The sequence below is a fragment of the Gymnogyps californianus genome, chromosome Z, assembly GCF_018139145.2.
Source record: "Gymnogyps californianus isolate 813 chromosome Z, ASM1813914v2, whole genome shotgun sequence".
Lineage (NCBI taxonomy): Eukaryota > Metazoa > Chordata > Aves > Accipitriformes > Cathartidae > Gymnogyps > Gymnogyps californianus.
In genome coordinates, this window is record NC_059500.1 from 82,262,535 (window position 1) to 82,289,597 (window position 27,063).

The 27,063-nt window shown below is 46.2% G+C and overlaps 1 protein-coding gene across 2 annotated transcripts in view; it reads right to left on the bottom strand.

Moving 5' to 3' along the window:
* MYO5B (myosin VB) overlaps positions 1–27,063 on the bottom strand; it is a 155,972-nt gene that overhangs the window by 72,941 nt on the left and 55,968 nt on the right. For both annotated transcript variants that reach the window (XM_050912846.1, XM_050912847.1), the window contains exons 6-14: positions 26,578–26,721; positions 25,544–25,625; positions 21,320–21,427; positions 19,030–19,139; positions 17,238–17,503; positions 12,124–12,205; positions 10,408–10,548; positions 2,751–2,873; positions 1,389–1,472 (exon numbers count right to left, since the gene is read on the bottom strand). In XM_050912846.1, the coding sequence (XP_050768803.1) occupies positions 1,389–1,472; positions 2,751–2,873; positions 10,408–10,548; positions 12,124–12,205; positions 17,238–17,503; positions 19,030–19,139; positions 21,320–21,427; positions 25,544–25,625; positions 26,578–26,721 (1,140 nt within the window). The remainder of the gene's footprint in view (positions 1–1,388; positions 1,473–2,750; positions 2,874–10,407; positions 10,549–12,123; positions 12,206–17,237; positions 17,504–19,029; positions 19,140–21,319; positions 21,428–25,543; positions 25,626–26,577; positions 26,722–27,063) is intronic.

Genomic DNA, 27,063 nt, shown 5'->3' on the forward strand with positions numbered 1-27,063 from the left:
CGGTGCCCCAGAGTCATGCAGTCTCGATTTTGGCTGCTGGATGGTGCGTTGGACTTTGCAGGGCTGGATTTTCATACTAACTTCTTAATAAGAGAGCTGCCCCTGGAAGGGTTAAGGTCGTTTAAAGTCTCAACTCATTAATTGACAATGAAAGATTCAAGGTTGCAGGGAGGAACTTTTGGTCTGGTTTTAAACAACAAGGACTTGAAATTCCTTAGATGTCTGTGTTACTGACACTTTTAACCCAACCCACCCAAGTGCAGATGGAGCACCCAAATGCTCGCGGAGAAGAAGAGTGCAGTACTGGAAGTCAGCGTAAAATCTGCTCAGTTCATACATGCAACTGTGAAGTCTTCAACTTGAAGCCCACTTGCCCAGCATTCGTTCACTGCAGGCACAACCCACGCCGAAGCCTGCAGAGCCCCACAGCTACTGCTTTCCTGCTTCCAACAGCTCACCAAGTTCACAGCCCTCGGGACTAACAGAGACTTTAAACTCCAGGTGCCAAAAAGCTCTTTACCAGGAGACTTGGTATTCGAGGTCAGCCTATATGTCTCTGTTGGCACTTGATGCAACAAGGTGTCGACAAATTGTACAATCCTCGGGAGAGGAAAGGTACATGGCACAAAATCTTGTAATACAGGAGCGACAGCAAGCGTGATCATGAATATCTGTTAATTTGTTAATATTACATATTGGCAGCAGTGTAAAATAGCTCTACAGCAGCTGGAATGTCTCAGAGTTTGCATTATACTTCCAGCATTGTATATTAACCCTATTTTTTACATACCAATTATTAATTAAAAGTCGCAGGGCCAAGTATGATGGGGTACAGCTAAGGGGAACAGCCATTTTTGTACAGAAAGGTGGTAGGGTCAGCAACGCTACCCACAATATACAAACTATACTGCTGACCATGGCTTTTAATCCCAGGATCACCTGTGGCTCCACATGCTTTTGAGAACACCTTCAGCGCCAGGTGATGGGTGGGGAGCTGAGCAAGAGTTAAGTGGGATTTACACTGCCCCATAACTGGCTGTTCCTGATTTTTGCTCTCAGTGACCAAGAAAAGAAGAGGATCAGCAGGTTTGGAAAGGATTTTTCTGATGCACCTCAACGGGACACCGACACCAGGGTGGAGGAGAGCGCAGAGGACCATGCACATCCACACCTGGGTGCAACCATAGCCCCAGCAGCCTCATCCCTCCTCTCCCTCCTTATTCCCTCCTCCACACCCCATTTATTTGCCTTTTTTGCTGCTGTTCATGTAGGTGCCTCCAACCACTTTTGCACACACGACCTGCTGCGGCACGGCACAGGAACGCGAGCACGAAGCTCGCACTTTGAACAGCAGCGGTGCTGATTATCTCCCGACTCGCTGCTTTTACCTTGCTGGCTTTCAGGATGTTGATCTGTTCCTCGTACACGGTGTCCCTGTTCTTCTCCAGAAATCCCTCGCTCTGGTATTCCACCTAGCAGGAGACAAAGGAAGAAGCCCAGAGAGTAAAGTCCAACCGCACAGGGACAAGGTGCTGCATCCCACTGCTCCCCTACTGTCAGGAGCTCACCTGAAAAAACCTGAGTGGGAGAAGGGGAGAGGAAAGAACTGAATTTAAAGGTCACTTTTTGTCAAAGAAAGGGAATCTGAACGAAAGCAAAATCCTTACTGCAAACACAGATTGTTTCTTAGTCATCAAACTGCTCTGTATAGGACCCAACCGCACTTCCATGGAAACAAGGGGTAAAAATGCAAAGATCATCAATACCTCCAAGTTCACTCCTGAACTCCTTGTAAGCTAATCAATAAACCTCAAAAGCTGCCCTGGCTACATCTCTTGTAGGTCTCTTGGTTTTGAAATTGCAGAGGGTTGGGATGCGAAGGAAGAATTTAGAGAGGACAGAAGCAAATCGTATTTTATTTTTTACATTTGAAGTTGGCTGAAATAACTGACCACCAAAAAAAAAAAAAAAAAAAAAAAAAAAGGAAAACTTGCAAAGATTTATCATCTGTGTGCAAAATCACATGCCCAAGGAAAGGCGAGTATCAACCTTCGCCACGAAAAGTGGCACTCGCATCCAGGGCAAACCTGGTTAGAAGAAGCACCCGTAAGGGATCACGGCACCTGCATGTCGTCTGACTCCTCGGACACGTCCCCAGGTTGGTCTGACATTTTCCTTTCTAACAAAGCGTGTTTTGGATAACTGCAAGCTTTTCAGATTCTTATTTGCTGTGAGTGACGCCTGTCACGTCAGGGTTTCAATGAAGCTGGAGCCCACGGACAAGACCCTACAGCACCAGACACTGGGATTTAGAGTCCCACAGTTGGCATCGTCTCCCTCAGAAGGGTGGGATCAGCCCAGGGTCACCTCTCACGCGCTCCTCCCCACTGTGCCTTGCTGACGCTCATATCTCCTGCTCTTCAAAAATAATTCCCTTTTCCAACACATTTTCAGTCAAGCTGCCCTTACAGAAATTCATTTTTGCCACAGCTTTGAGAAAGAGGATTTTTCTCTCCTCTAGAAAGCACAACTCTTTAAAGCTTAGCGCAATAGTTCGGAGGCTGAAGCCCTCCAAGCTGATCTAGATTTGAGCACCGAACCAAGATTACTACCAACCAGGCATGCCTATCACCAAAAAACAGCTCAGCGGTGCTATAAACTAATTTTCCTTCACGAGGCTCTTTTTTCCCTTCCATGCATTTCCCATTTCTGCGTTCGAGTCCCAGCACACGCAACACGCGCCCGGTTACCTTATCGGCGAAGTGCAGGACGATGAAGGAGGTGTTGGACATGCGGGGCTTCTGGAAGTGCTGGCTGCCGGCGTGCCGGTCATACAGCTTCTGTGCCCAGTTCTGGTCGGTGCCTTTGGGAACCTGGACGGGGATAAAACGGATCAAAAAGGTGTCGTCAGGCACGCACAGGAGGTGCGGGGAGATTTTGGAGGAACCCTCCTTGTGGGCTTCCTGTAGTCCGCATGGGCTACAGGAATATTTGAGAAACAAAGTCCACCCCCCCAGTTCTAGGAGCGTGTGCTATTTTATTTTCATCTATATTCTTGACAAACACACTCAAATTTCTTTTCCAGAGAAAAACATCCAAATGCTGGTTCCGCTCCAGCAGCCAGAACAGCTCTTGCGGGGAAAAAAAAAATTAAAGTAGTATTTTTGCACTTAAGTTACATTAATTGCTCAGGCACCAACATTACTTTTTTAAATGCAATTTTTGGTGACCGAACAGTTTCACAAACTGCCACCTGAGACAACAAGCAAGAAGTTCTGTTTTATTTCATTTAAAATAATAATAATGATTAAAAAATGGTAATATTAAAATAATAATAAAATCGTAATTCTTAAGAAACCTCTGCCTCTTCTCAGGCTTGGGGTGGGGTCACTTGGATCCCAAACACAGGGTGCATTGACCCCAGTTGCACACAGGGTTGGAACTTCAGATCCACATCCCTGTCCTACCGCAGCCGAACGATTCCCGTGTCCCCCTCCCACACATCCAACCCCCTGTGCCAGGAATCTCCTGGATGCCAAACCCTCCTTCTGCATCCTATTTACACCGAAATCAGGGTGCAAATCCTACGTGGACCTGCCCTTGAACGGATTTGGCCCTGGTACACCAAGATATCAGGTGTTGCCCAAGACATTGCTTTGGGAGGATGGGGCAGAGAATGGAGAAATCGTAAACAACTGCAATGACTAAAAGAAACCTCACAGCACTACCTGTGCAGGAAGGGAATGGGCTACTTTTCACAGATCAGCAGTTACAAGGAGGGTTTGAGCTTACCTTCCTACCCAGCACCTGCAGTTTTTACCGACATATTGCCAAGATGAGGGAAAAAAAATTAAAAATTGGTTTTGTTTTAGTATTTTGTAAGCACATATAGCTGCATAGCAGCTTATAACAATATATTGTAACTTCTGATACTCTGATGATTACACTTCCCATAAAGACTCATTTTTTTAGGGTATGTTTAGGTCCCTCTCTGCTAACCGCCCAAAACCCCCAATGCTTTCCAAAAAACATAAGGGCATTTGAGGAAAGCACCATGGCTGTAAATACCTGTTATTTCGTACTTTTCCAGCACAACAAGTTTGCCACAAAGCAAAACTCTTGAAAACCAAAGGAAACAAGGAGTGAAGTTGCTACACCTGAGGGCTGAGGACTGCAGCTCATGGGATTCATCCCCATCCTTCCTGCCTGCCCGGCAGGGATGGGAAGGGCACAGGCTGGTCAATCCTCCATCACTGCTTCCCCATGACAGGACAGCAACGATGACACAGACACACACATAATTTTTAACAAAAAATAGCTGACCGGATTATTTAGCTTAGAAAAAGAGAAGAGTCAGAAGAAAAGTGTTAGGCAATATTTAAAATTAGATGGGACAAAGCCTAGAAACCACAGAACAATTGTGCAGCGTCAGGGAAAGCTCTGGATCATCCATCAAGTCTTTACATAGACCTTTATATGAAAAGTGACAGAGGAAATAGGGGCAGCAAACAGTAAGAAGGAAAACTTGAGACAGATGAGGAATATTTCTTTATGCTGCTCTGAAATAGCCTTTGATTTCATGACAGCAAGCTAAAACACCGCAGAAAGGTTCTGGACACAGGGACGAGCATCTCCTGCCCACCCCCGTTAACTGGAAGAAGTGGCTGAATTAAATGCAGCAGCCGCTCATGCAAGCTGTGCTATCCCAGATGTATTTATATTTTACAGTTGTAAGTGTAGCCAATTATGGATACACATAGAAATAACATAGACTATACATAAATATTAAAAGGCATTTATTTATGCAATTATATACATATTTTATTTATGCAAGACAGACATGCCTGTTTAAACTATGGAGTCATATAAATGCAGATGGGTTTCTTTTCATCAGTTATATTTCATATTTGTATGTAAAAAACATCCTTCCTGGAGCTATCATTAGGTCTCTCCCGTTCAGGACCGAGCCGCGGGTGCAGAGCAGGAGCACTGCAGCCACCCGAGCCGTCAGATGCTGCAGAGAGCAGATTTATCCTGCACCAGCTCTCTTTTAGGCCATCCACTTTGCTGAAAAACCTGCTTATCTCAGAGTTGAACTTCAAAGGTATCGCTCCTGCCTCCCACAAAGAGGGTTTCGCCATACCCTCGCACTGCTCCCCGCTCGCCGTTGTGCAGCCTGAGTATTTTTAGCTGCCTGAGAAGCACCTGATAGGGACCAAGTCCCAGAGATAAAAAACTAACAGGGCCATTATCTGTACTATCATAACAGCTTTTGGTATTGGCTTGGCAGTTTAAGGCCTTTAGAGCCACTGAGAAAGTTATTTAGAGACTATCTCATCAGTGCAAGACTTTTTTAGGGGATGGGGAAGAGGAAAACTGACTGCCTTGCAAGTATTGTATGGAAATCTCTAAACAGGAAAAACCTTAGACCAGTAATTTCACAAAGTCACTGCTTCTGCTCGTCTGTCCTCTCCATCCCTCCGCCCATCACTCTGCATGAAATTGGTCAGGCAGCATAATCCTGGCCAGCATCACCTCCCATCTCCATACACCGGCCTCTGAGCTGCCAGGAGCTACTGAAACCAAAATCAAACCTACCCAGTGCAGCCAGGGTCAGCCCCTAGGCTTGAGTCCAGAGCTTTTGTACCAGAAGCGTCCCAGGGTCAAGAACCCTCCATGACCACCAGACAGCCGAGGAGACGTTTGGAGCTGCTTGGACTAAAGGGCGAGATTCCCTCCACCATCACCTCCAACAGAAGGACAATTAACTGGATAAAAGCAACAAAGGTCCATTCAAACCTAATGATCTAAAAGTCAACCCTCTGAAAACACAGTAGGAGCTATTTTAATTTTATTTCTTTTCTCCTTATCACTCCAATATACATTAAAGCCTGAAAAGAGCCTGGGCTTCCTCCACGCTGCAGAGACACGTTCCACTGCAAGTGATGTGCCTGACTTTAAAGTTATAAAAGCTGACAGCATGACGTAGCGAGGTTATTCTGCCGTTGGATTAGGCGGTCCACCCAAAAGGAAAGCCCAGAGGTCCAACCTCCATGTATCTGCTCGTGGAGCGGAAATCCCCCCGGACAGGACCGGGCGGCACAGCAAGGCGACGCGCTGATTTCTGATGTTCAAAAAACTAACAAGGCCAGACAAAGAAAACACATTCGCTCGGATACCCAAGAGTTCACAGCGATGCACAGAGACAAGCGGGATTGAAAACCAGTCTGCTAGAAGCAGACTTCAGTGTTTCTGGCACTTGACAGAAGGACACAGGAAAGGTTAAAGAGCATCTTTTGAACAGCATTAGAAAATGCATTTGGCACATTAACAGCGTAACACGATGGCAACGTGCCATAAAACACAAAACAGATCCACGAGAGGGTTTGAGAACATGAGGGAGCTCGTGGGTTTGGTTAGACACATCCTACTTTGGCAGCCTCAGGGTCACATTGCTCCTCAGCAGAAAGAATTTCACTAAGATCCACAATAAATCTTGGACAACAATGCTGTGATTGACTCGTCAACCCTTCCAGCCAGCCCATTCTTGATCAAACCCTTTTAGATGCACTTTATGCTAATGGAAATTTTTTTTCATCAATTTTTCCATTCCCACTCCCATCCCAACAGCATACGCAAAAGCAAGAGGGCAGACAGGCAGCAGGATATCTTATGGAGAAACCTGGACATCCACAGCAACTTCTGCCTGTACTCCCGAATGACACTTAGGAAGCGTATGGAAGGCATGCAGCACTCCCACGGAACAAGCAGTTTCAACTGGAAAAGCAGGACACCTCATCCAGCTTTGATACAGAGACCTGACTGCATTTCTTCAAGAATTTTCAATTTCCTCGGAGGATATTTTAAATCCCTTGAAAAATCAACCCCAGCTGGCTTCTGCTCTCCAGAGCACTGAAGTTGCTCTTCACGTGTTCCCTCCAAGCACAAAGCCTTCAAAGTCTTCCTAGGAAGTCTGCGGTCCCCTCTGCCAAAGTCATTCCCTCTACAACAAGGCCAACCATACCCTAAAGCCATCCCAAACATCCAAGCAAGTCTTCCACACGTCCTCCCAACTTCCCACCACCGGATTTTCATAAGACAGCCTCCCTCCTTAGTGTCTGTCTCTTCTGACAGGCTCTACATTGGTCTCCTTGCTCTCCTCAAGGGCTCTGCTCTTATCCCAGATTATTTCCCACCACCACTGTTGGCCCTATGGTGACTCCCTCCACATTTCACAGCTCACCAGCAGGGAGCTTCTCCCGGATGTCCTTCTCCCCTTTCCCTCCTCTTCAGGCTCATCAGTTTGTGCTAGAGCACTTCAATGTTGTACCAGTCGTGGTGGCCTTGGTTTCTGGCCAATGACATTTCTGTGCACAGGACGTGAACTCTTGCTGTTCCTCCAGCATCTTTTTATGCCAAAGCAAAACCAAGAGGTCCTAAAAGCTTCAGATCCAGGCAGGTGACCCTCCAGTGCAGGAAATAGGGAAGAGGCTCTTTGAGGACTCCAAGGTCACTTAGCAGAGGACAGAAGGTCACAGTCCCATGGAGATTATAAGGCTTCCCGGGCAGACCAGTGACATAACTGGAGGTTGGACCAAATGACCTCCAGAAGCCCCCTCCAACCTTAGTAAGTTGTACAAGAGCTTCCAACTCCTAAGACCTCAAAGCTGTTTAAAAGCCCACAAACCCAAACATATCCTAAAGGCCTCTTTTTTTCAGAGCTAGGGGTTTTATCGTTTGCTTTCATGAGACAGGTTTAGTCCTTAAAACTCCAATCTCAACTCGAGAGCCCTCTCTTTCATTGCCGATTCCCACTTCAACCCTGTCTGGTCCCCTTCTTCTCTAAATGGTGACAAGACTTTCATATGACCTCCGTTAGCTGAACTGCTTCAGCACTTACACAACCACCCCCTCCCCAACCTCACATTAAAGATTAAAAAAAAAAAAAAAAAAAAATCCATAGTGTGAAGCGAGAACATTAGCGACAAACCCTCTGCATTTGCGCTAATGTTTCATTATGTTACCAGGACCCCCCTCGATGCCATTTCGGTCCCGGAGTATATTTATCCACTGTTGTATGTGCTAACGAGATGACTTGCAATTACCCTATTGCAGTCCCACAACCGGCTCTCCCCAAGAGGTGAAACGCTGCTGCCGGTGACGCGGGGGTGAAGGTTTTTATCCATAAACCAACGCTTTCAGTTGACAGGCTTTGCTGAAATTTTCATAAAGCTGGAGAACGCTTGCAGGTTATTATAAAAGAGCCGATTACAGGGCCTGTAATAAGGGCCTGTGACTAATGACAGCATTCCCCACTGACAGGTAAATACCCAGATAATTGGCATTTGATGGGGGGCAGGGGGGAATAGATCTTGTGTTTCATTTTTTTGGTCAAAAAAAAAAAGCATGGATGAAAAAAGTAGTACCAGGCAGATCTACAGCAAAGTTGCCCATATTCCTGCTGTTGCGTAGGAATTGCTCCATCTAATGCGATGTCACCAGCAGCAAGCGGTGCCAGGTGCTTCAGAGAGGAGCAAAGGGCGTTATCAGCCAATATGGCACGAGGGAAACTTTCCTTATGGTCTTCACAACACCCAGGAGCCGGTTCGAGCCTGAAGAATTTAACAGGCTTAATAGCGCAGAGACCAAATGAAATGGTGTTGAATATCAAGCAAATAATCTGACCTCCTTCTGAGCCAGCACTGGCTAAGATGCTATTTTTAAGGGCATCAAATTAAGTTTAATTTGTTCTCATTTTTAAGGAGTCTTCCCGAGACTGGATTTGAAAAGGGCAAAGCCTCAACTCCAGCTCATCACAAAGAGATAGCCGGGGTGTCTGTACCCGAGACGAGGGCTGAGCTCGTGGGATGCGCAGGCTGGGACAGCCCTGTCACGCCTGGGAAGGCAGCCCTGTCGCACGGAGGAGAGCGGCCACTTGACAAGTCACCTCCCTCCCAGACAAGAACAGGTCATGCATCTCCTCAAATCCCAACAGGGACACTAGTCTAAGTAATGGATCCAAAACCTTTCCCTCTGATGCAATGTGACACTCCTGCCCTCCGGCCACTGGATCTCTCCCATGCCCATCATCCCACAGAGCAACAAGAATTCGTTGTGTCCTTCTCATCACCTTGGCTGTCCTGGTGAGGGGCCCATTCCCTGCTTCAGCTCTCCCACCACCCTTTGCTTCACCCTTCCCTGCCCTCATTCAAAAACCCCAAAGCCCTTCCACAATCAGTAAGACATTTCCTGGCACAGAATATATCCAAGTCTCAATGGAAACTCTTCCCAAAGACAACCTGTTGATCACACCATAGCAAAAACAGTCTAAGGCTCTACAAGGCAGCCAGATCCAGCAGGAAGGCAGTCACCATCCCCTCCACCAGGCTGTTCTCAGCATTAAAAAGGCTTATTTCATGGTTGAATCTGTCCAACTTCAACTTCTAGCTATTGCATGCTAGGGTTTTTTGTGTCAAAGGGTCTGAAAACCCTCCCACTGACTATCACTACAAGCACTCATGTGCAGCGCTCAAGTTTCTTTATCTTCAGTATCACAATGTTTTATAGCCCTGATCTGATAACACACTTTCCAGTATTTCCTCATCATCATTGCTATGCAGACACCAGAACTGGAAGAGATACGAGCTGCTCTGCCCACTGTAGGAGCCCTTCTCATCACAGCATCACACTGAGCTCTCCTGTTGAGATGACCACACCTAAAGACTCTGGACTTTCACCTACTCTTCACACCAAAAGACCTTCAAAACAGGCATCCCAACTTCCCAAGAAAATCTCACATCTTAATTTCTTGTTCCTAGATATATTTGATAATTCATGACTGAACAAGGAGTTCAACCTTTCTTATGCATTCTCATGAAGGTTTGCAGTTCTGGTCTTTCTTCTCAACTTTTAAGCAAGATTTAATTTGAGTGGTATGAGAGAGAGAGGGTAAAAGATAGCAAACTGCTCTCCCAACATTACAAGCATCTGAAGTCTGTACACTAAATGCAATCAACTTTACCCCAAATAGCTATCGCAAGAGGACTCATGTTTCCCTTGAGACAAAATAACGCTTGAGACAGGGAGCAACTCCAGCTCCTGGATAACACTGAAGTAATCAAAAGTCACAAGCAATGGCTATTCTTAAGTACAGCCAGGCCAGGAGCATGAGCTCTGGCAACGCATGGTGAGATCAGGTACCCAGGTTGGTAGCAAACATCTGCCAAGGAGGCTCTGGATGGTCCTAAAGCAAAGCAAATGCCAACAGCCTACCCTAGCCATGAGCACCCCAGCAATGCACGTGAAAGGAGATGTTTACCCTCTCGCAAGCTACCACAGGTTAAAGCTCATTCTTTAACCTTTTACAAAAATAAAAATGTCAGCGAAAAGGTGGGTGGCCCTCTTTACCTTGCACTCTTCATCCAGTAGGTCCAAGATCCCAAGTTTCGCCTCTATAAGGTCTATACAGGGCTGGTTATCGTAGAAGTCTATGAGAGTCCAAGGGATTCCCTCCTTCATGTACTCTTCTTGTTCCAGCTTAAACACGTGCTGAGAGTGGAAAAACAGCAGAGTTACCGACTGTGACCCCAGCCAGCACAGCACCAGCCCCTTCCCCATTCACCCACTTGTCCCTGCTGGAGTAGAGTATTCCATCAGTACATACAGAAGGCGTAGAAGCTTTAGGTGCCCTCACATACAGCTTTGTACAGGCTCTGCCATTTACACAATCTAGCTTCTGGCAAGGAAAATAAAAGCATTATGCTAGGAAACCATGGGGCAGGAAAAAAAAAAAGGCTTTAAATGACTTTCACTAGAAAATGACTGAAGCTGTCACTACATCTAGGTGGAAGCCATATATTGAAATGGCAATGACATATATACCTCTTGGGCTGACAAAAATCTCTCTCTCCTTTAGTGCTCTGCTGATTAAACTCGTGACCTGCAGCAGGTTCACAAGCTGGGAGCCCAGCCAGGGCTGAGCGCGTGTGCCCCCATCTGTGAGCAGAGCTTCACAAAGAGCACCCATCGTCCTAGAAGGGATATCAGCAGCAGTATCTAACTGACTCAGGAACACTTGTATTGCAGATTCTTATTTAAAAAAAAAAAAAAAAAAAAAAAAAAAAAAAAAAATCTTTGCATGGCTTATATATCTCAGACCTCTGCCCAAGAGGATAAATTGTCTCTGGCTATTTCTGAAATACGCTAAGCATATTAAAAAATGATTTTTCAAATGCACTTTTTTCTTCAAAGATAGCTTTTTAAAATCTCTTCAAACATGTCATCTCAGGGTTTGAATTTATAAGCTTCAGAAGTGATAGCTGGACATACTAAATAAGATACGAATAGTGCAAATACAATCCATAATTTACTTTTCATTTTTAGCAGCAGGGATCTGATGCATTAGATATACTGCAAATGTTCATGTCCACACATATGATACGGTTTCAAAGTGCCAAACTACTTCGCAGTACTTAGCTGCTCAAATTTAACAAGTTTTCCCTTGTATCCTGAAACTAGTAGTGATTTTTTTTTTCCCCCTGCTTACAACAAAAGCAGAAGACAACCCCTTACTGGTTTCATTCCCAGTGCAGCTAAGCACTTGTATCTAATAAAACAGAAGAATCTCCAGTTTTTGCAAGGCATGTCCAAGTCTAAAATGGGGAGTGTGTCCAATCCTGCTATTTAATACAGAGTTTTCATTGCAGAGGTTTAAGCCACACTTAATGGGCAGGTCACCACCTATGCTTTGTCTCACACTGGAAATCAGGACTCGGCCACAAGACCATCGAGGTTTCGGACTGAAACTACGCAAAAAAATTGGCAATCTACCTACTTGTTCAAAACCATCAGTGAACCTTTGCCTAAACAATTTGCAAACCTGCTTCCAGTATCAAGCTTATAAATCAACCAAGCAACATTTTCAACTTGATGTGAATACTTAGCGCAATTGCAATGCACAATCATTGCCCGGGCGAGATGGTATCCCAAGGATTACATTCATGTTGGCCATGCAGTCTGGCCAGGCTGCAGGTAAGTGCCATTAAGCAGAAGCCAGACATACAATAATCCAGCCTTGATACATTTGCTGTTAAATTTTATGGAACGTTTCCAAGCTGACCTTACCGAGTTGAACTGCTGCTGGAGCTTTTCGTTGGCGTAGTTGATACAAAACTGTTCAAAGCTATTCACTTCAAAAGTTTCAAACCTGCAAAGCAATGAATAAATAAGCATTAAGCGTTGCTTCCTCTCAAAATCTACTTTTCGCTGCAACGGTATCATCTGCGTGACAGGGAACACCAGTTATTCAACCGTCTCTTCGCATTCCTCCTATCCCAGATCTACACTTTATTCCTCATTCCCCGAAACATCTATCTTTCCTTGCCACAACTCAAGGGATTCAAGAGGTCTCTTCTGCTACACATGAATGAGATATTCGGTACGACTGTAGCTTCCTGCCCATCAGGCAGCAGTGCTGTGCGAGATGAGAAATGTAACAGCCTCCCTCGGGGAAAAATATTATGAAATATTAAGTCCAAATATATTCACTGCAAAGGTGATGGAGAAACAGTAGCTGCTGTCTTAAAAGACCCAACATGGTATTTTTAATGCAATTCAATAGAGCAGAAAAAAGAAGCTATTAAATTCATAATTATAGCCTCTGTATTGCATCCCTGATAGCACAAAAATCAGATACATGCGAGCAAGCGACTTCTGGAAGGCAGAGGGAGAAATGGTGCTTTCAGCTCCAATTCCAACACGTTCCTCAGAGGGAGTCTGGTGTTGGTCTCGGTGATCCGCCTCTTCCCCAGGGCTTACAAAGCTCCCCTCGCAGAAACATTATCCCACCCCTCCACGGGCCACCGGCCAACTCCAAACTGAGCTCAAAACTGGCTTCCTAGTCACAATTAGAAAAGAAAAAAATACACAGTTTTAATAACACAAACTACAGGCAAGCAGGGAGCAGAGAGCCAGCGGATCCCCTGGGGCAGTCAGGGGTGAAGCATGCGATGCCAAGGGACAAGCGCAGGGAGCCAGGCTTGCTCTAAAAAAAAAAAAAAAAAAAAAAAAAAAAAAAAGGACATTTTTACATTTTTCAGCTACCACAGGGAATTATGTTATTTATATTTCTATTTTTAAGGCACAGTTGGAAGGGGGAGGAAAAAAAGTCTTTGACACATGACTGTAAGGATTAAACTAAGGGAAGAAGTGGCAAGGCTCCCTGTGCTTAGCGAATAAGCTGCTGTAATGATAAATGCACAGCGAAATAATTGCTCGGGTAATAGGTGCTGTAGGAGCTAGCAGAACAGTCTTAAAGCACTGAACAAATGAAGCCCCCCCTCCAAAAAAAAATAATAATAATAATAATAAAAATAAATAATAAAAAAAATCAGTATTTCTGGTGCTTTCTGAGGAATACCTGGCTGTTATCCACCTGACGCAGTTATTCCCCAGGTATGGCCAAGGTGGTAATGCCTTCACTATACAAAACGCCTGAGCCCTTGGGGAAAGGCAATGCAAAAATGCAAAAGGAAAAGGGGGAATGGGAGAAAGGAGCCGTTTTTGTGCTCTTATCATCCCCACAGCCCTCAAGGAAACCGTTCCCCCTCTGCCTGCCCCAGGGCTGGCACTGCTCCCAGAGCCGGTGCGGCCCGTGCCGAGCAGAGGATGCTCAATCCATCCCCATCCCAGGAACCGAGCTTTACAATCTTTAATGCAACAAAATCTGGTGTCTGGGACCAACGAATGTTTATATTAAACACGTGGCCAGAGCCTCAGTGATGAACGGGTCCTTGAAGAGCTCCCGCTGTGCTTGATCTTGGTTGCACGGACGTTGCGCCGAGCAGATCGGTGCCTTCAGCTCTTGCAATTAAAGGGAAGCGACTTTCCCAGGACCCCTTGGAAATACCAGCTCCTGCAGGTTCACGATCAGAGCAACGGGGCAAGAAAAGATTTAATTAGAACAGAGATGGAGAGGCACAGTGAGCTAGGTGGAAAAACACAACGAGAGCGGGGGTACAAGAGGAAAAGATATCGGAGTGGAAACTCTTTTTCTGCTTCAGAGACACCAGATGTGATTTATGAACCCTCTCAGCGAGTGCCAGCCAGGGGCAGAGCAGCTGTACAACATCAACTCCAAGGGAGATTTCATGAAGTCGCTAATTAAGGGGACCCTGCCAGCGTAATTTGCTAATTGATGGAGCAGTTTGGTCGCCAGCTCCACATATGCCCTCGCCAGGAGGTCCTACCCACACAAAGTGATTGCACTAAGACGACAACCTAATGGGAAAAGCAAACCAATGGCTGTTTGGTTTCTATTCATTTTAGTTCACTGTATCTTGGTGCAAAAAATAAGCATATTCACCACTCCAACCCATCACTGCACTCCCGGGAAGGCACATCCTGGCTTGAGGATAGCTCTCGTGAGCAGATGTCGGGGGGCAAACGCTGCATTTTGGCTTTTCTCCTGTTCCCTATTCTGCTGTGCAACTGATATCTCCTAAATCCACTGCAGCACCTGGGTTTACACTAAAATATTTAAAGTTCATAAATAAGTCCAGCATACAGCTGGCCGCCTGGGTGTTCACACTTCCTTTCACATGGCAAACAGAGGAAAAACAAACCGTCCCCACCAAGCCCAGGAATGCCACACAAATCCACTCTTCAGATGGATTGCAGAATTGCTACTATAGCAAATGATGCACTTTCAATAAATACGTAGACGCTTTTAATGCTGCACCCTCTCACCTCAATGTTAACAGAGAATTAAGGATGCGGAGTCGAGCATTAGAGAATTAGGAGACAAACCCCACAGCCTCTGCACCCTCTGTTTGGACCCCGTCCCTAGAAATCCCACCCATAGGGACAGTCCTCCCGCAGGAGTGCCGGGACAGAGGTGCTCTCAGGGTGTCAGGGACATGTGGTGAAGGCTGCTTGCAGGCTCCCTGCCCTTCTAGCTTAATTCCTCTCCCAGAGGAAAAGGAAAAACAACAGACATTTGGGGGGGAAAAAAAAAAATCCGGTATTTGGCAGAATGCATTAAAACTCCCAAATAACCTGAGTTTGGGGAACCAAACCACTGTCAACGACTGCAGAGAGTCAGGTTGTCAGCACCCAAAATCCCTGCATTGTTAATTACTCAGCATTTAGGCAGCGATGCCCCCTTCTGAAAGGGATTTATGGTCTCTTTAGGAGACTGGGCTCACACACAAGCATTACGGCCCGGAGCATGGACACCCTTCCCCTGCAAACCTGCCTCTTTCGATAGGATCTGCAGGTCCCCGTGGAAAAAAACCTGCTGTACTCTGCGGTGACACCGGTGCTGTAAAAGCATCTGCTGGCCCACGCACTGGACGTGACGCACAGGAGATCTGCAGCTAAGGGAGGTTCTTCTTCCACACTAACAGGTTTTCAAGCCCAGCTTAATCTTTCATGAGCGTTATCCTCAAGTCTCCTTTTACTAAGATTTCTGAAAGACCGCATCTGATTTTCTAACTCAGACATCCCATTTTCTGCATTGGCCCACTACCGTCCACACGGCTCCATCTCAAAGCTTTATTTCTCATATCCCAGCCTGCAGAAATCTCTATTTGTAGGGACACTGACGGGAAACAGCTTCTCCATCTCATCAGTCTTCAAACCAGACTGCGCCAGTCCCAGCTGATGATCTAAGATCTTCCAGGTCCTGTGCTATCTACCTAGGACAGACACTTGCAAACTCTGACAACCATCACCATCTCAAGCATCCACTGAAATCCCAAACCAAAGAGGACTGTATTCTTATCATACTTGATACAAGTGTTCCTGTAAACCTTGCCGTACGGCAGCAGTCATTGATGGAGATGAGCAGGCAGCGGGCTACACTGATGCTCCAGCACTTTCTGGCATCCTTTCTGCTGCCGTGACTGTCCAGCGGATGTTAAAATCAACATCCCAAACACCAGTAGCTGTAGAAACCCCAAGGGAGGTTTTATACACAAGATCCAATTCCAGTAACTGTGTAGGTATTACAGCCATAAAAGCTTTCTGCAGCTGACCCAGAACCGTTTTGGCAGCATTTCATTCTGAACTTCAGGTTCACCTACATCTGACAGACCTTACAAGGAGTCTGCCATTACATGAGATTTGGGATTGAGCAAGCACAGCAACTGCACTGGGTCAGGGACCAGTTCCTGGAGCAGCTACAACTCGTCCATCCCACCTTCCCTCCGAAACAGGAGCAACCGAGCATCTTAATATATTAAGGGAGCACAGCAGGTCACTGCTGTCCCACTTAGAACCACAGAACGGTTTGGGTTGGAAGGGACCTTTAAAGATCATCTAGTTCCAACCCCCCTGCCACGAGCAGGGACATCTTCCACTAGATCAGGTTGCTCAGAGCCCCGTCCAACCTGACCTGGAATGTTTCCAGGGATGGGGCATCTAGGACCTCTCCGGGCAACCTGTGACTTCTCCCTTGTCCTTGCTCCCCAGAGACACAGAAAAGGGATGGTGTTGAAAGAGGGGAGGGGAAAACCCAAACCCAGAAGACCTCTTTCCTTTTCCACCCCACAACTGACAGAATTCCCTTCCTTTCTCCTCCATCTTCTGCTTCTTTGCAGCACTTCAGCTAAAATGAACTCTTCACAGACAACTCTCGCATCCCTCCTCTACCAGTGCTCAAGTGCCAGGACAACAGACCGGACAGTAACTGGTACCCAGTCCAAATTTAAAGCAGCTCATTGCCCCTGACGTTGCAGGCTGCAAGCCTTGCCCTCGGTTATGGTGGAGCTTTTTGCACCTTACCCACCCACCGCAGGTTCCCAAAGTCCTCCAAAAGCTCTTGCTGCACAAGGGCCCTGCCGCAGTGGTTTCACAGCTGAAGAAGCAAAGTAGTTTCCTCAAACCCCACAGCAACCCCAGGCAGAGCCAAGCGCAGTCTTTGGTCTCCACATCGGCACCTTTACCCCTAGCTCATCTTTAAGCTTGACGCTTTAAACAGCAAGGGGTACAGAAATCCCAAATGGGAACGGCATGGGAGGTAAATCCCAAAAGCCAGCGCTCAAACAGATCCGCGTGCACCGTTTGCACGATCTAAAGGAGGATCAAAACTGCAAACCACACATGACTGTGCTTTTTTGCATCCCTTTCTATTATTCCCACCCTCCGCCACAAGCCAAGGTCAAGCGTGCATTGCCAGAAGGGCAAGATAAATCAGAAAGGACTGATTAAACAGCCTTAAAAGCAGAAAGCGTACCTACCCGTAGATATCGAGCACGCCGATGAAGGAGTGCTGCTTGACGGTGGTGTGCAGGGCCTTGTTGATGTGTTCCACGATCCAGCTGAAGAGCCGGGCGTAGATGTGCTTGGCCAGGGCGTTCCTGGCATTCACCACTTGCTGCACAGACATGTTCTTCACGTAGGTCTCGGCCGTAGTGACGAGCTTGCGATGGCAAAGCCAGTGCTGCATCTGGCTGTGCTCCACGCCCAGCAAGCCGCAGAAGTTGTTCAAGTGCTCGTCCTCGCTCTGGGGGTAACAAGAAGCAAAGTCAGCAGGTTGGTGACACTCCACAACTGGAGTTTTAACACCAAGTTCCCAGATCACTGCAAGAAATTAGCAGCGTTTCATAACTATCTAGGCAAATACTGTGTTTCTCTGTGGTTGACGGGAAACAGAAAAGCAATGAGCACTCATCCAGTTGCGCTAGTCTTCATGGACGTGGATGAAAAGGCTCACACAGAGCTCTGAATGGTGGTACACCCTATGGCTTTGCTCTGGCTATCCTTAAGGTCTCGACTGTCATAAAGAGCAGTTTTCCACAGTGACTGCCAACAGGAAAGCTGGCACTCTGCACTTTACTCCTCCTCTTAGTGTATGCCATTACACCATGCCTTTTACAAACTAACTCCATTTTGAGTAACAAAGTTGCAAAATGTGCATTACCAGAAGGGGTTGCGTTTTGTATAATCAATAAAATGAAAGGTGAACTTCATTTTCTCCAGTGCATCATATTTTTTCCCCCTCAACCTAAGACAAGGCAGTTCTGAGTCTCTATTATGATAAGATAGCAGGCACTGCCTTTTGGACAATGTGAAATCAATTTCCATTTCCTCGTGTAATAATACATATCTAAAGGAAGTAAATTGTTTCTAGTTAGATACGCGCATGTCCAGAAGCTGGATGGGTTTGGGGATGGAGAGAAAAATGCATTTTAAAAGACCTATAGGATGCTTTACTGCTATGATGCCTTCTTGACCATGGATTCAAAGTCATAACAGGATTGATTAAATACCATGCAATTACATCTGAAGGCAATTAAAAAAACAAGAACTCCATTACAGAACTCAACATTGTCAGGGCAGATCGCTTGCACATATCCATGTTGCCAAATATCAAGCAAATTACCCCCAGCACCTAACTAATTGCACACCACATTATCTGAAGTGTACCACTAAAAGTGTGTGCAGAATCCATTTTAATACTTTAATTAGAAACAAACGACCCAGTCTGGGACGCAATGATAATTGACCGGACAGTATTTTCCATATAATCACTTTTCCCCTCCCCGAATGAAAACACAAACAGAAAAACCACCACGAAGACATCTTTAGTCTTATTTATTCTTGCTAATTAACGGTGCGGTGCTCATTTGGATACTGGATGGCCACATTACAAGCAGCAGCTTCATGGCTTTGCCTGTAGCAAAGCAGTTGTAGAGCATCACACCTTCTGCCGGTTCGAGTCACCGTTCCCCCAACACTCTGTGCACCAAGTCTTTTAAGAAAGCAGGAAGAGTTAAAGATGGGTTGGGACATTAAGGTGGTAAGCAAGCTTTGAATCATCTCGCTTACAGGCTGGCTAGAGAGGAGAAATAATGCACTATCTTCAAGGAAAAAAAAAAAGCAACCAGGAAATCATGATGTGTTTTCAAAAAAAAGCAAAGAAAACCAGGAGGAAAAGGGCTTTCTACCAAAGGATCCAACGCATCCAACGTGGCCCGATTTATGAGCATACAAAGCTCCCCACATGCCCCACTCTTGCTGGTGACCTACCGATACGCTACAGGCATCGCCGTCTCGTTCCGCTTGGATTTCCAAGTTCCCTAGGTGCAGAATGGCAGCAATTATCCTAAAAATGGTCATCTGATGAGACTCCTTCACTCCTACGGGAACAATTGACAGCTGATGGTCACAACAGAAAACAAACTGCAATTTTCAGTTTATTTGAAAACGCTTGCGGTGTTTGATTTCCTTCCCAGGCTGTTGGTTTTCAGAGTTATTGGACTTCTCCCAGTAAACTCCCCATAAACTCTCAGTAAAGTCATCGCTCAAAAATGACAGCTGAGACGGTGAGAGGAGCTCTTCACGTTGTTTCTTTACCCCTAATGATTGCATCAAAGCAATTTTATCACAGATGGGTTTAATACTACTGTGAACGTGCACGAAATCAAGGATGCTACTCCATAATAATCAAACGGGATCAGAGCTATAGGGACTCTCCGGCTTTTATAGAACACGGAGCTGCTTCTCTGCAATTGTAGTCCAACAGTGAGATCTCGCTGACAACTGAGGCACAGAAATTACAACTTATTGCCGGTGTCCCACAAACAGGAGAGAAAATTAAAGCTGTGCACGTGATGCACAATGCCTCCAGACTGGTGCTACAGCAAGTCACCAGGGAGGTGATGTGAAGCTCTGTCTCATGGCCCCAGGGTCTCAACAGGAGCCACACATTGTGGGTCTTCACTGGGGGTGTAAGATGTTATTGCCTTACATATTTTTCTGGCAGGCTTTTGCAGGCATTCCCAGCAGGAGCTTTGCTCAGCAGCAGCCTGCACAAGGCTTTCTTGCCAGATCTTGCATTTTTACATTCCAACAGGGTTTCTCTGTGCCCCTTTTGTGTTCAGTGCTGGTGTCCTAATTATCCACCCAAGGTCTGAGACATCACCTGCTGGTTTTTGAATTATCAAGAGCTTCCCTTGCTCTCTCTTGGGACTTTTCTGTTATCAGCACAGTGAGAAATGTTTCAAGGTTACTAAAAGGAGCAATGCTGTGCTGTTACTTGGCACTCTTAATTGGAGTTAAGCCTGGCTAGGGTGAGGATTTGCAGATAAATCTGACTTCTTGTTACACATAAAAAGGCAAGGCTAGAAAGCATAGTAGCAATTTCACCAGGCCCTGAACAGAAGCAGACAGAGCTGGGAAACACTGAAGGAAAATAAGGAAAGGCAGAGCCAGAAGAAGCACGTGAAGAGCAGGAAAACATCATCAAATCAGCAGCAGAGGAAGATGCTCGCGCAGTGCTTCATAGGGACCAGCAAGGAGATGGGGTCTGCCTGGGGAGGCAGAGAAGGGGACCAAAGAGAGACTACACGTGGCAAGGGGATGGGGAGAGAGTTCCCTGGGGATTACAGTCCTGTGGGCAAGTTTGGAGCAACCTGTGGAGTCATATTTTTTTTGACTAGTTAACAGTTAGAAGTCACACAAGCAGGACAAGAGGAGGGTAAAGACAAGACCCCGCTGTTACCCCAATGAAAAGAGATCGAGCCCATCTAAAAAACACAAAGAGGACAAATTTGGGGGAAACACTTGCAGTTATAACGCTTTAAATGAGTCCCCACGCTCACTGTCAGTACAGCACAGTGGCTGCAATACAGCTGCTCGGGGGGATTTCACAGCTGGCTGCGAACAGCATGAGCTCCTCTCCCAACAGATGAAATGCAATGGAGAGGTACTGAGACTCACCAGGATTTAAAAACTTGGTTTCAGATAAATATTAATAAACTGGCAAAGTTTTTCCCTGCAAAAACTGGTTTTCCTTTCAAACAGTCGCTGCTGCAGGCAGGCTACGGCACTGCTCAACTGCAGCATGCACAAGTGGTTGTTGTAGCTGGCCATGCAAACAGGGACTCTGCACAGCAGGGATGTACTCAGCTCATTATTCCCAGGAATCAGCTACTCGGTACGATACTGTGATGGTCCGAGAAGTGACATCACCCTCAACCCTAATACAGATTGAACTGCAGAGTAATAGTTCCTTTCCTGTTCATAAACAGGGTAAAAAATAGCAAGTCAAAGCTGCAGCACAGCTTTGACTCCGGAATGGTTTATTTAGGTTTCTCTTAAATTCAATGTCCTCCTCCATTTCACTGCTGCTTCGCAGGTAGCTGCAAGAAGCACTGCTGCAGCTCATGTTAAAGAACAAGGTAAAACCAACTAGGTCAATAGGAACATGGATTTATGCTTCTTAGTTTTACAGGAGAGCCATATAATTCATGCAAAACACTGAAAACATTTGCAAGAGACTTCTGCTGGGAAGGTTCCAAGCAGAGCAACCCCTTACCAAGGAGGGTGAAGGCGTGCCTGGTTTTCTCCAAGTCATCAGCATCGTCCACGCCATCGATAGACGTGTCACCTCCCTGAGAAGTGTAGAAAAAGTCTTCGGCACATGCTAGGAGAGAAGAAACAGAAGAAATGCATCAGCAAGCAGTAGCTTTCCAGAGCGTGCACTGGGATGCTCCCTGTCTCTCCCCATCCTGCCCATCCCCAAAGGACACCCGTCATCTCTGAATCACAGTTTACTTAGAAATGGATGAAGTATAACCTTGAGAAGTGACTGTAACTACTTCTTGCAGTGATGAAACCCATTCCTCACGCAAAGCAAGTTCAACCAGGGCGGAGCTGTGGTATATCTGGGATTCGAATAACTGCTCTATTGCACAGGTGCATATTACTTCAAATACCGAGGCTACTATTTTCAATTTTTTTTATCCTGTTTTATGTATCTGTGACCGATTCAGACATTTTAACACCTTTCCCACATAACGCCTTAAACCCAGGGAGCAAAGGGAATGGAGAAATGCTTGTAATGCCAGCGTTACATCATTTAAGCATGGGTGCTTTAGCAAAGCTGTATCAGGATGACACAAAGCTAAATCCTATGGAGATCGAGAGGCATTTCAAATGCAGACACAACAAGAAGAGACCGCAGGATTTATATCCACTTTAAAAAGCTGCACAGGCAATTGCCCCTCCTTAAAACAAGGGCTTATTTGAGGCCAAAACCATTAAGAGATGTGCCCAAGGCTGCCAGGCTGAGTCCTGGCAGAGCCGGAGCAGGCTTGGCCCCAGGGAGGGCTGGGGGAGCCCAGGAGGTGGACAGCCTCCCCATCCCACCCAGAATCGGTTCTCAGCACCAGCTTCAGCTCGTTTCAAACCGGGTAGGAGTGACTTGCCAAGAAAAGCTCAGAAAGATCGTTAACGCTCACAAACACGTTTACCAAGTATCATGAAAATAATGAGAAAAACAGCCTACTGTGCGTTCCACATCAGCCTGCTGGTAACCTTTAAAATCACTGCAATCTGCACTTTTTTTGACTCACATTGCCACCAGAAGGTCCTCATCCCTTCCCAGCCCTCCCACAGGCTTTTTCATTAGCTGTACTTTCAGGCTGTAAAAAGAAACACCATTTAATTCTTTTTGGCATACAAAGCCCTGGGACCCAGAGGTTTCAGTAACTCTGCTCGTTGCCAAAGCATCGGGAACAAGGGGCAGAAAACGCTGATTGGGATCAGAGAGCCCATGCCCACCCTGGTCCCCCCAGCACAACAGGAGCTCACCCAGCCCGAGATGGAGCACATCGCATTAACAGCTTGATGTTGCTGCATGTCGCCCTGCAAGATGCATCCAGGGCTGGCAGTGGTTGATAGGACCGGGACATCAGCCTCCAATTTTAACCATCCATACTGGGATCCATTTCTGCCTCAAGTCATCTCTGGTATAACTGACTCCAATATTTACATTTCAATATGCATGCAATGATTTTAATAACCACAGAAACCCTTTGATTCACTGCAAGCAAATAAAACATATACCTGCTTTGCACCACTGCCCAGGCATCATGAAGTTAGACACCACACTTTGAAAGGCACTGTATTGCACACCGACTCCTGCATTTTAAGTCAAATATGTACTTTCTAGTTAAAAATCAAGCCTTTAGGATCGCTCTGACTGAAGAGCCAACACTTACTGGTTTGCTCTGCTGGGCTCACGTAAGTTTAGAGACTCTTTGTTTTTCCAGCATTTTGCAATATAAAAGAGAGTAACAACAATCCTTTGCATGTGCAAGACCCAAAGGAGAAACAACAGCTCCTACTTTTGATATGGAAAGATGTATGTCCTATTCTCTACCTAATAAAAGGTGGATTTTCACATTAAAATATCCCTTGTTTTGTATAAGCCTTGGGAAGAAAAGGTTGACAGGTAGGTAAGGTACAGCTCACACGGGTAAATAAATTTGGGGTTTGACTAGTCATCTTGAAATACAGGCGAGTAAATCTGATGCAAAGTTGGTAATGAAAAAATCCCTTGAAAGAAAGAAAAATAAATGAGTTGTGCACATCTGCAGTCACAGAAAACTGCCTAGCACTAGTAGTAATTCAACAGGTCAAGGTAGAGCCTGGTTCACCCCAACAAAAGCAGCTCACAGTGCCCATGTCCCCGTCTCCCAGAAGCCATCCCTGCCGAGCACATGAGCAGCGCCGCATCTGCCAGCTACAAAAACATTTCGGGGAGGTATTTTTAAGCTATTGCAAGGTGACAGTGCAGGAAACACCAAAGACACACACCTTAATTTTGGAGAGAATGGCTTCTTTTTCCGTTGTTGCATTTTACCCGAATGCACAAGCAGCAGCAGGCTGTACGGATACCTGTGGATGCTGTTGAATGCACAAGCACCACAGAAAAGTGCAGCTGAAGACTGACACGCACTGACAACATCAAATTTTGATTAGAAATGACCCAAGAAGGCTTCCTTGTGGGCTAACGGCCCTGGCACCCACCACCTCCTACGCTGCCAGCTGTTGCCATTACACATTCTCCCTTGAGACACTGAAGTCAAGAGCCACAGTCACAACAGCATAAAGATGCCCTGGATGACGCACCAGGAGAGCAGGGAGCTCTCAGCCTTCAGTATTACCAGTCATCACAAATACAGACGATGCTTTTAGAGAGTTGTGTTGAAAAAGACTGAGATTTCCTCTGATCCACACACTCCCAAGAAGAGAAAGGTGGTTTCACAGCCCGAGCTCTCCAATATCAACTCCTCTCCCAGACTGGCTTGAAATAATTTATTTTTGAACTCTAAGATGCCAGCGGACAACATCATTACTCAGGGTATCTTTGCAAAAATGGAGCGCATAACTCATGGCAAAACTTTCAAAGTGCTGCAAAGATTACGTGCTCTGGGGATACATGACCACGCAATGGACCAAACACGGGCTCTTTGACAGTAGCTGGGAAGCCACTGTCAGAGAAACATCATTTTGGGACCCTTAGAGACCGAAAGGAGCCCCAGGTCCATCACAAGCCTTGTCCTACGGAGCCAGGTTTCACACTACAGCGTGTGCACAGCGAATCATGCAAAACCTTCACCTCCCACCGAGGTGTCCTGGGACAGACATTAAGGTTACACCTAGACAATCTCAGAAGTTATCTTATGCCTTAGCAAACTCATGGATGCGGTTGTCTGGCTTGGTGTCACTGGGCAGAGTACGGACTACAGCTGGGTAATGCACCGAGGCTTACTGGTGACAACAGGACAAGAACAGGAGTACTTCCATTTCAGCACCAACACTCGGTAAGTGTGGCCAACGTGCCTAAGTTGACCCAAAAAGTCATTAACACAAGCCCAGAGTTACCCAGAAACCAAAAGCCCCTCTCTCAATCTACCACTCCTCTGTGGCCGTGATGGAAACCTCTGCAAGACTCTGCAGCGGCAAGATGCTCTGCGTTGCGATCACAACCTGCCTTGCTCACCATTTTAAATACTTAAAAGCACATTTGAAGCCTCGCTTCTCTTTTCAAGCAACAGCAAATATTCGAGGTCAAAAATTAATTACACCACATCTCTGTACCCCCTGCTGCAAGTGAAAAGCCTCTTATTCAGGTGTCCTACAGAGGTTTTGCTGCAAACCCTGGAAAAAAAACCAACTTGGGATATATCCCAGGAGCTAACCATTGAAAAAATATAATGGATTCAAACCACACAACTGCTCCTGCCAAGACTCTGGCCAGATCAACCCATGCTCACACTTCATTTAAAAAGACAGATCTTTATCCAAGTTTCGTACAATATTAACACACGATCTCCCTGCATCAGCTGGCATCTACCACGGCACGTGGTTCGCTGTGGTTCTGCAGGCAGTTTCTACAAAATGCACAGGCTTCTTCCACCATCATGGCTAACCTCCAGCAACAGCTCCTACCCACCAGCAGCGCTTGCAGGAGCCTAACAGCACCAACCAGCGCATCACAAACTTCATGCAGCAAGCTGCTGCACAGCGGAGGTGATGAGGGCTGGTGTCTCATCCAAGGTGCCACATCCCTGGAGACGGCATGAGCAAACCTGTGCACCACTGGGGAGAAGCAGCCCTTCAAGCTCATCTCCCTTTACCTCTTCCCACTGAACAGGCACACATGACCTGCATTTCTAACCCCATCGTGTTTTCTTGTTGCCATCACACCTAAGCAGCAGCTGACAGTGCACAGGGAGGTAGAAGTACTTACTTAGTCCAAGGTCTTTGAATTCTGGAAGACTCGCCGAGGCACAAAGCTGATAGAAGATGTGGTAGTTGCGCTCGTCCTCTGCCTACGGGGAAAACCACAAGTTACCAGAGGCACGAAGACATTACAGCAGTGCTCCCACCCTCAGCCCGGTGCCTGCTGAGCCCAGGGCCACTCTGACCCCATCCCCTGCTTCCCACCATCAAGATACCCTCAGTGCCACCAAGAAGACAGGGAACTTTTGCCAATGGGAGAAAGGAGGTGCCAAGCCTTGCCCTGACCAATGTACATCGCCCATCTTGCAAAGGCAATAAATAACTTTATATTACCTTCCGCACCTTATCCCTCTCTGGGATAACTGGGCTAAGTTAGCTAGCAAGCACCATGTTGCAAACTGACAGTAACGTGAAAAGAGGTGGCCTACACTCACGGCTTCCCAACATTGTTTGGTTTTAGGATTTTTGTAGTTGGGGTTTTTTTTGTGTAAGGACAAAAGTTTTGCAGGTGCTTCTGAGCTAGAACTCAAGCACAAACCAAGAAAGCTTGTCCTGAGCCCTGCACAAGAAACCCACGGGATGTGCCGTGGCAGAGACATCAGCCTCCTCAGCCCTTCTCCTGCCTCTCCTCCATCTTCAAAACTGAAGACTGTTGCCTGCAATTTATTCTTCCTGGCTTTTTATGAGGTTCAGTAAAAAGCTCAGCAGCTGCCCAGAGAAAGGCTTTCCATCCCTGCCCAGCAGCCAGGCCAGGAGCAGCGGTCCCTCCTCGGGGCTCCAGCCTCGGGTGGATGGAGGGAACAACCAGAGGCCGACTAACGAGTCTCCCACGTACATATTCCTCCAGAATGAGGTCATGAGGTTGGGATCATCAAGAACTGCAAAAGACTGAGCCTGAAAGACACATCTGGAAGCCATGTCCACCAGGAACGCTACTTTTAAAGCGGTTTTTTTAATCCATAGAAAAGACTCAGACTATTAAATTCCCAGACTACAGCACTCAAAGGAAAGAAAAGAAGGAAAAAAAGCACAACTCCTCACCTGGAATACAACTCGTGATTTTTCCAACAGATATGTCCTCATGTTGGCACCAATGATGTGGTATCTTTTATCAAAGCCGATCTGAATGTATTTCCCAAAGCGACTGCTGTTGTCATTCCTTGTTGTTTTAGCATTTCCAATTGCCTGCATAAAACAAAATTAAACATTAATTTTTAATTTAGTTTTTAAAATTTTTTAAACATTTAAATTTGTAATCAGTGTTACATAAACAGTCATGGGAGGATTTGAGGAAAACCCCTTCCCAGATGCGGAAGGCAAGAGCAATGACATGACTTTGGGGAGGACTCTTCACTGAAAATGTGGCGTCTCCAGAATTTTTAGGAAGAAAAAAAAGCATATAAACAGCAATGAGTATTTGTACAGTAATTAGATCATCTACATCCCAACAGCCACAGCACTCCTGTTTGGTCTTATAGGATGCCCCCACCTTTGTTCATGAACACTCAACATTAGCAGCTTTCCTGG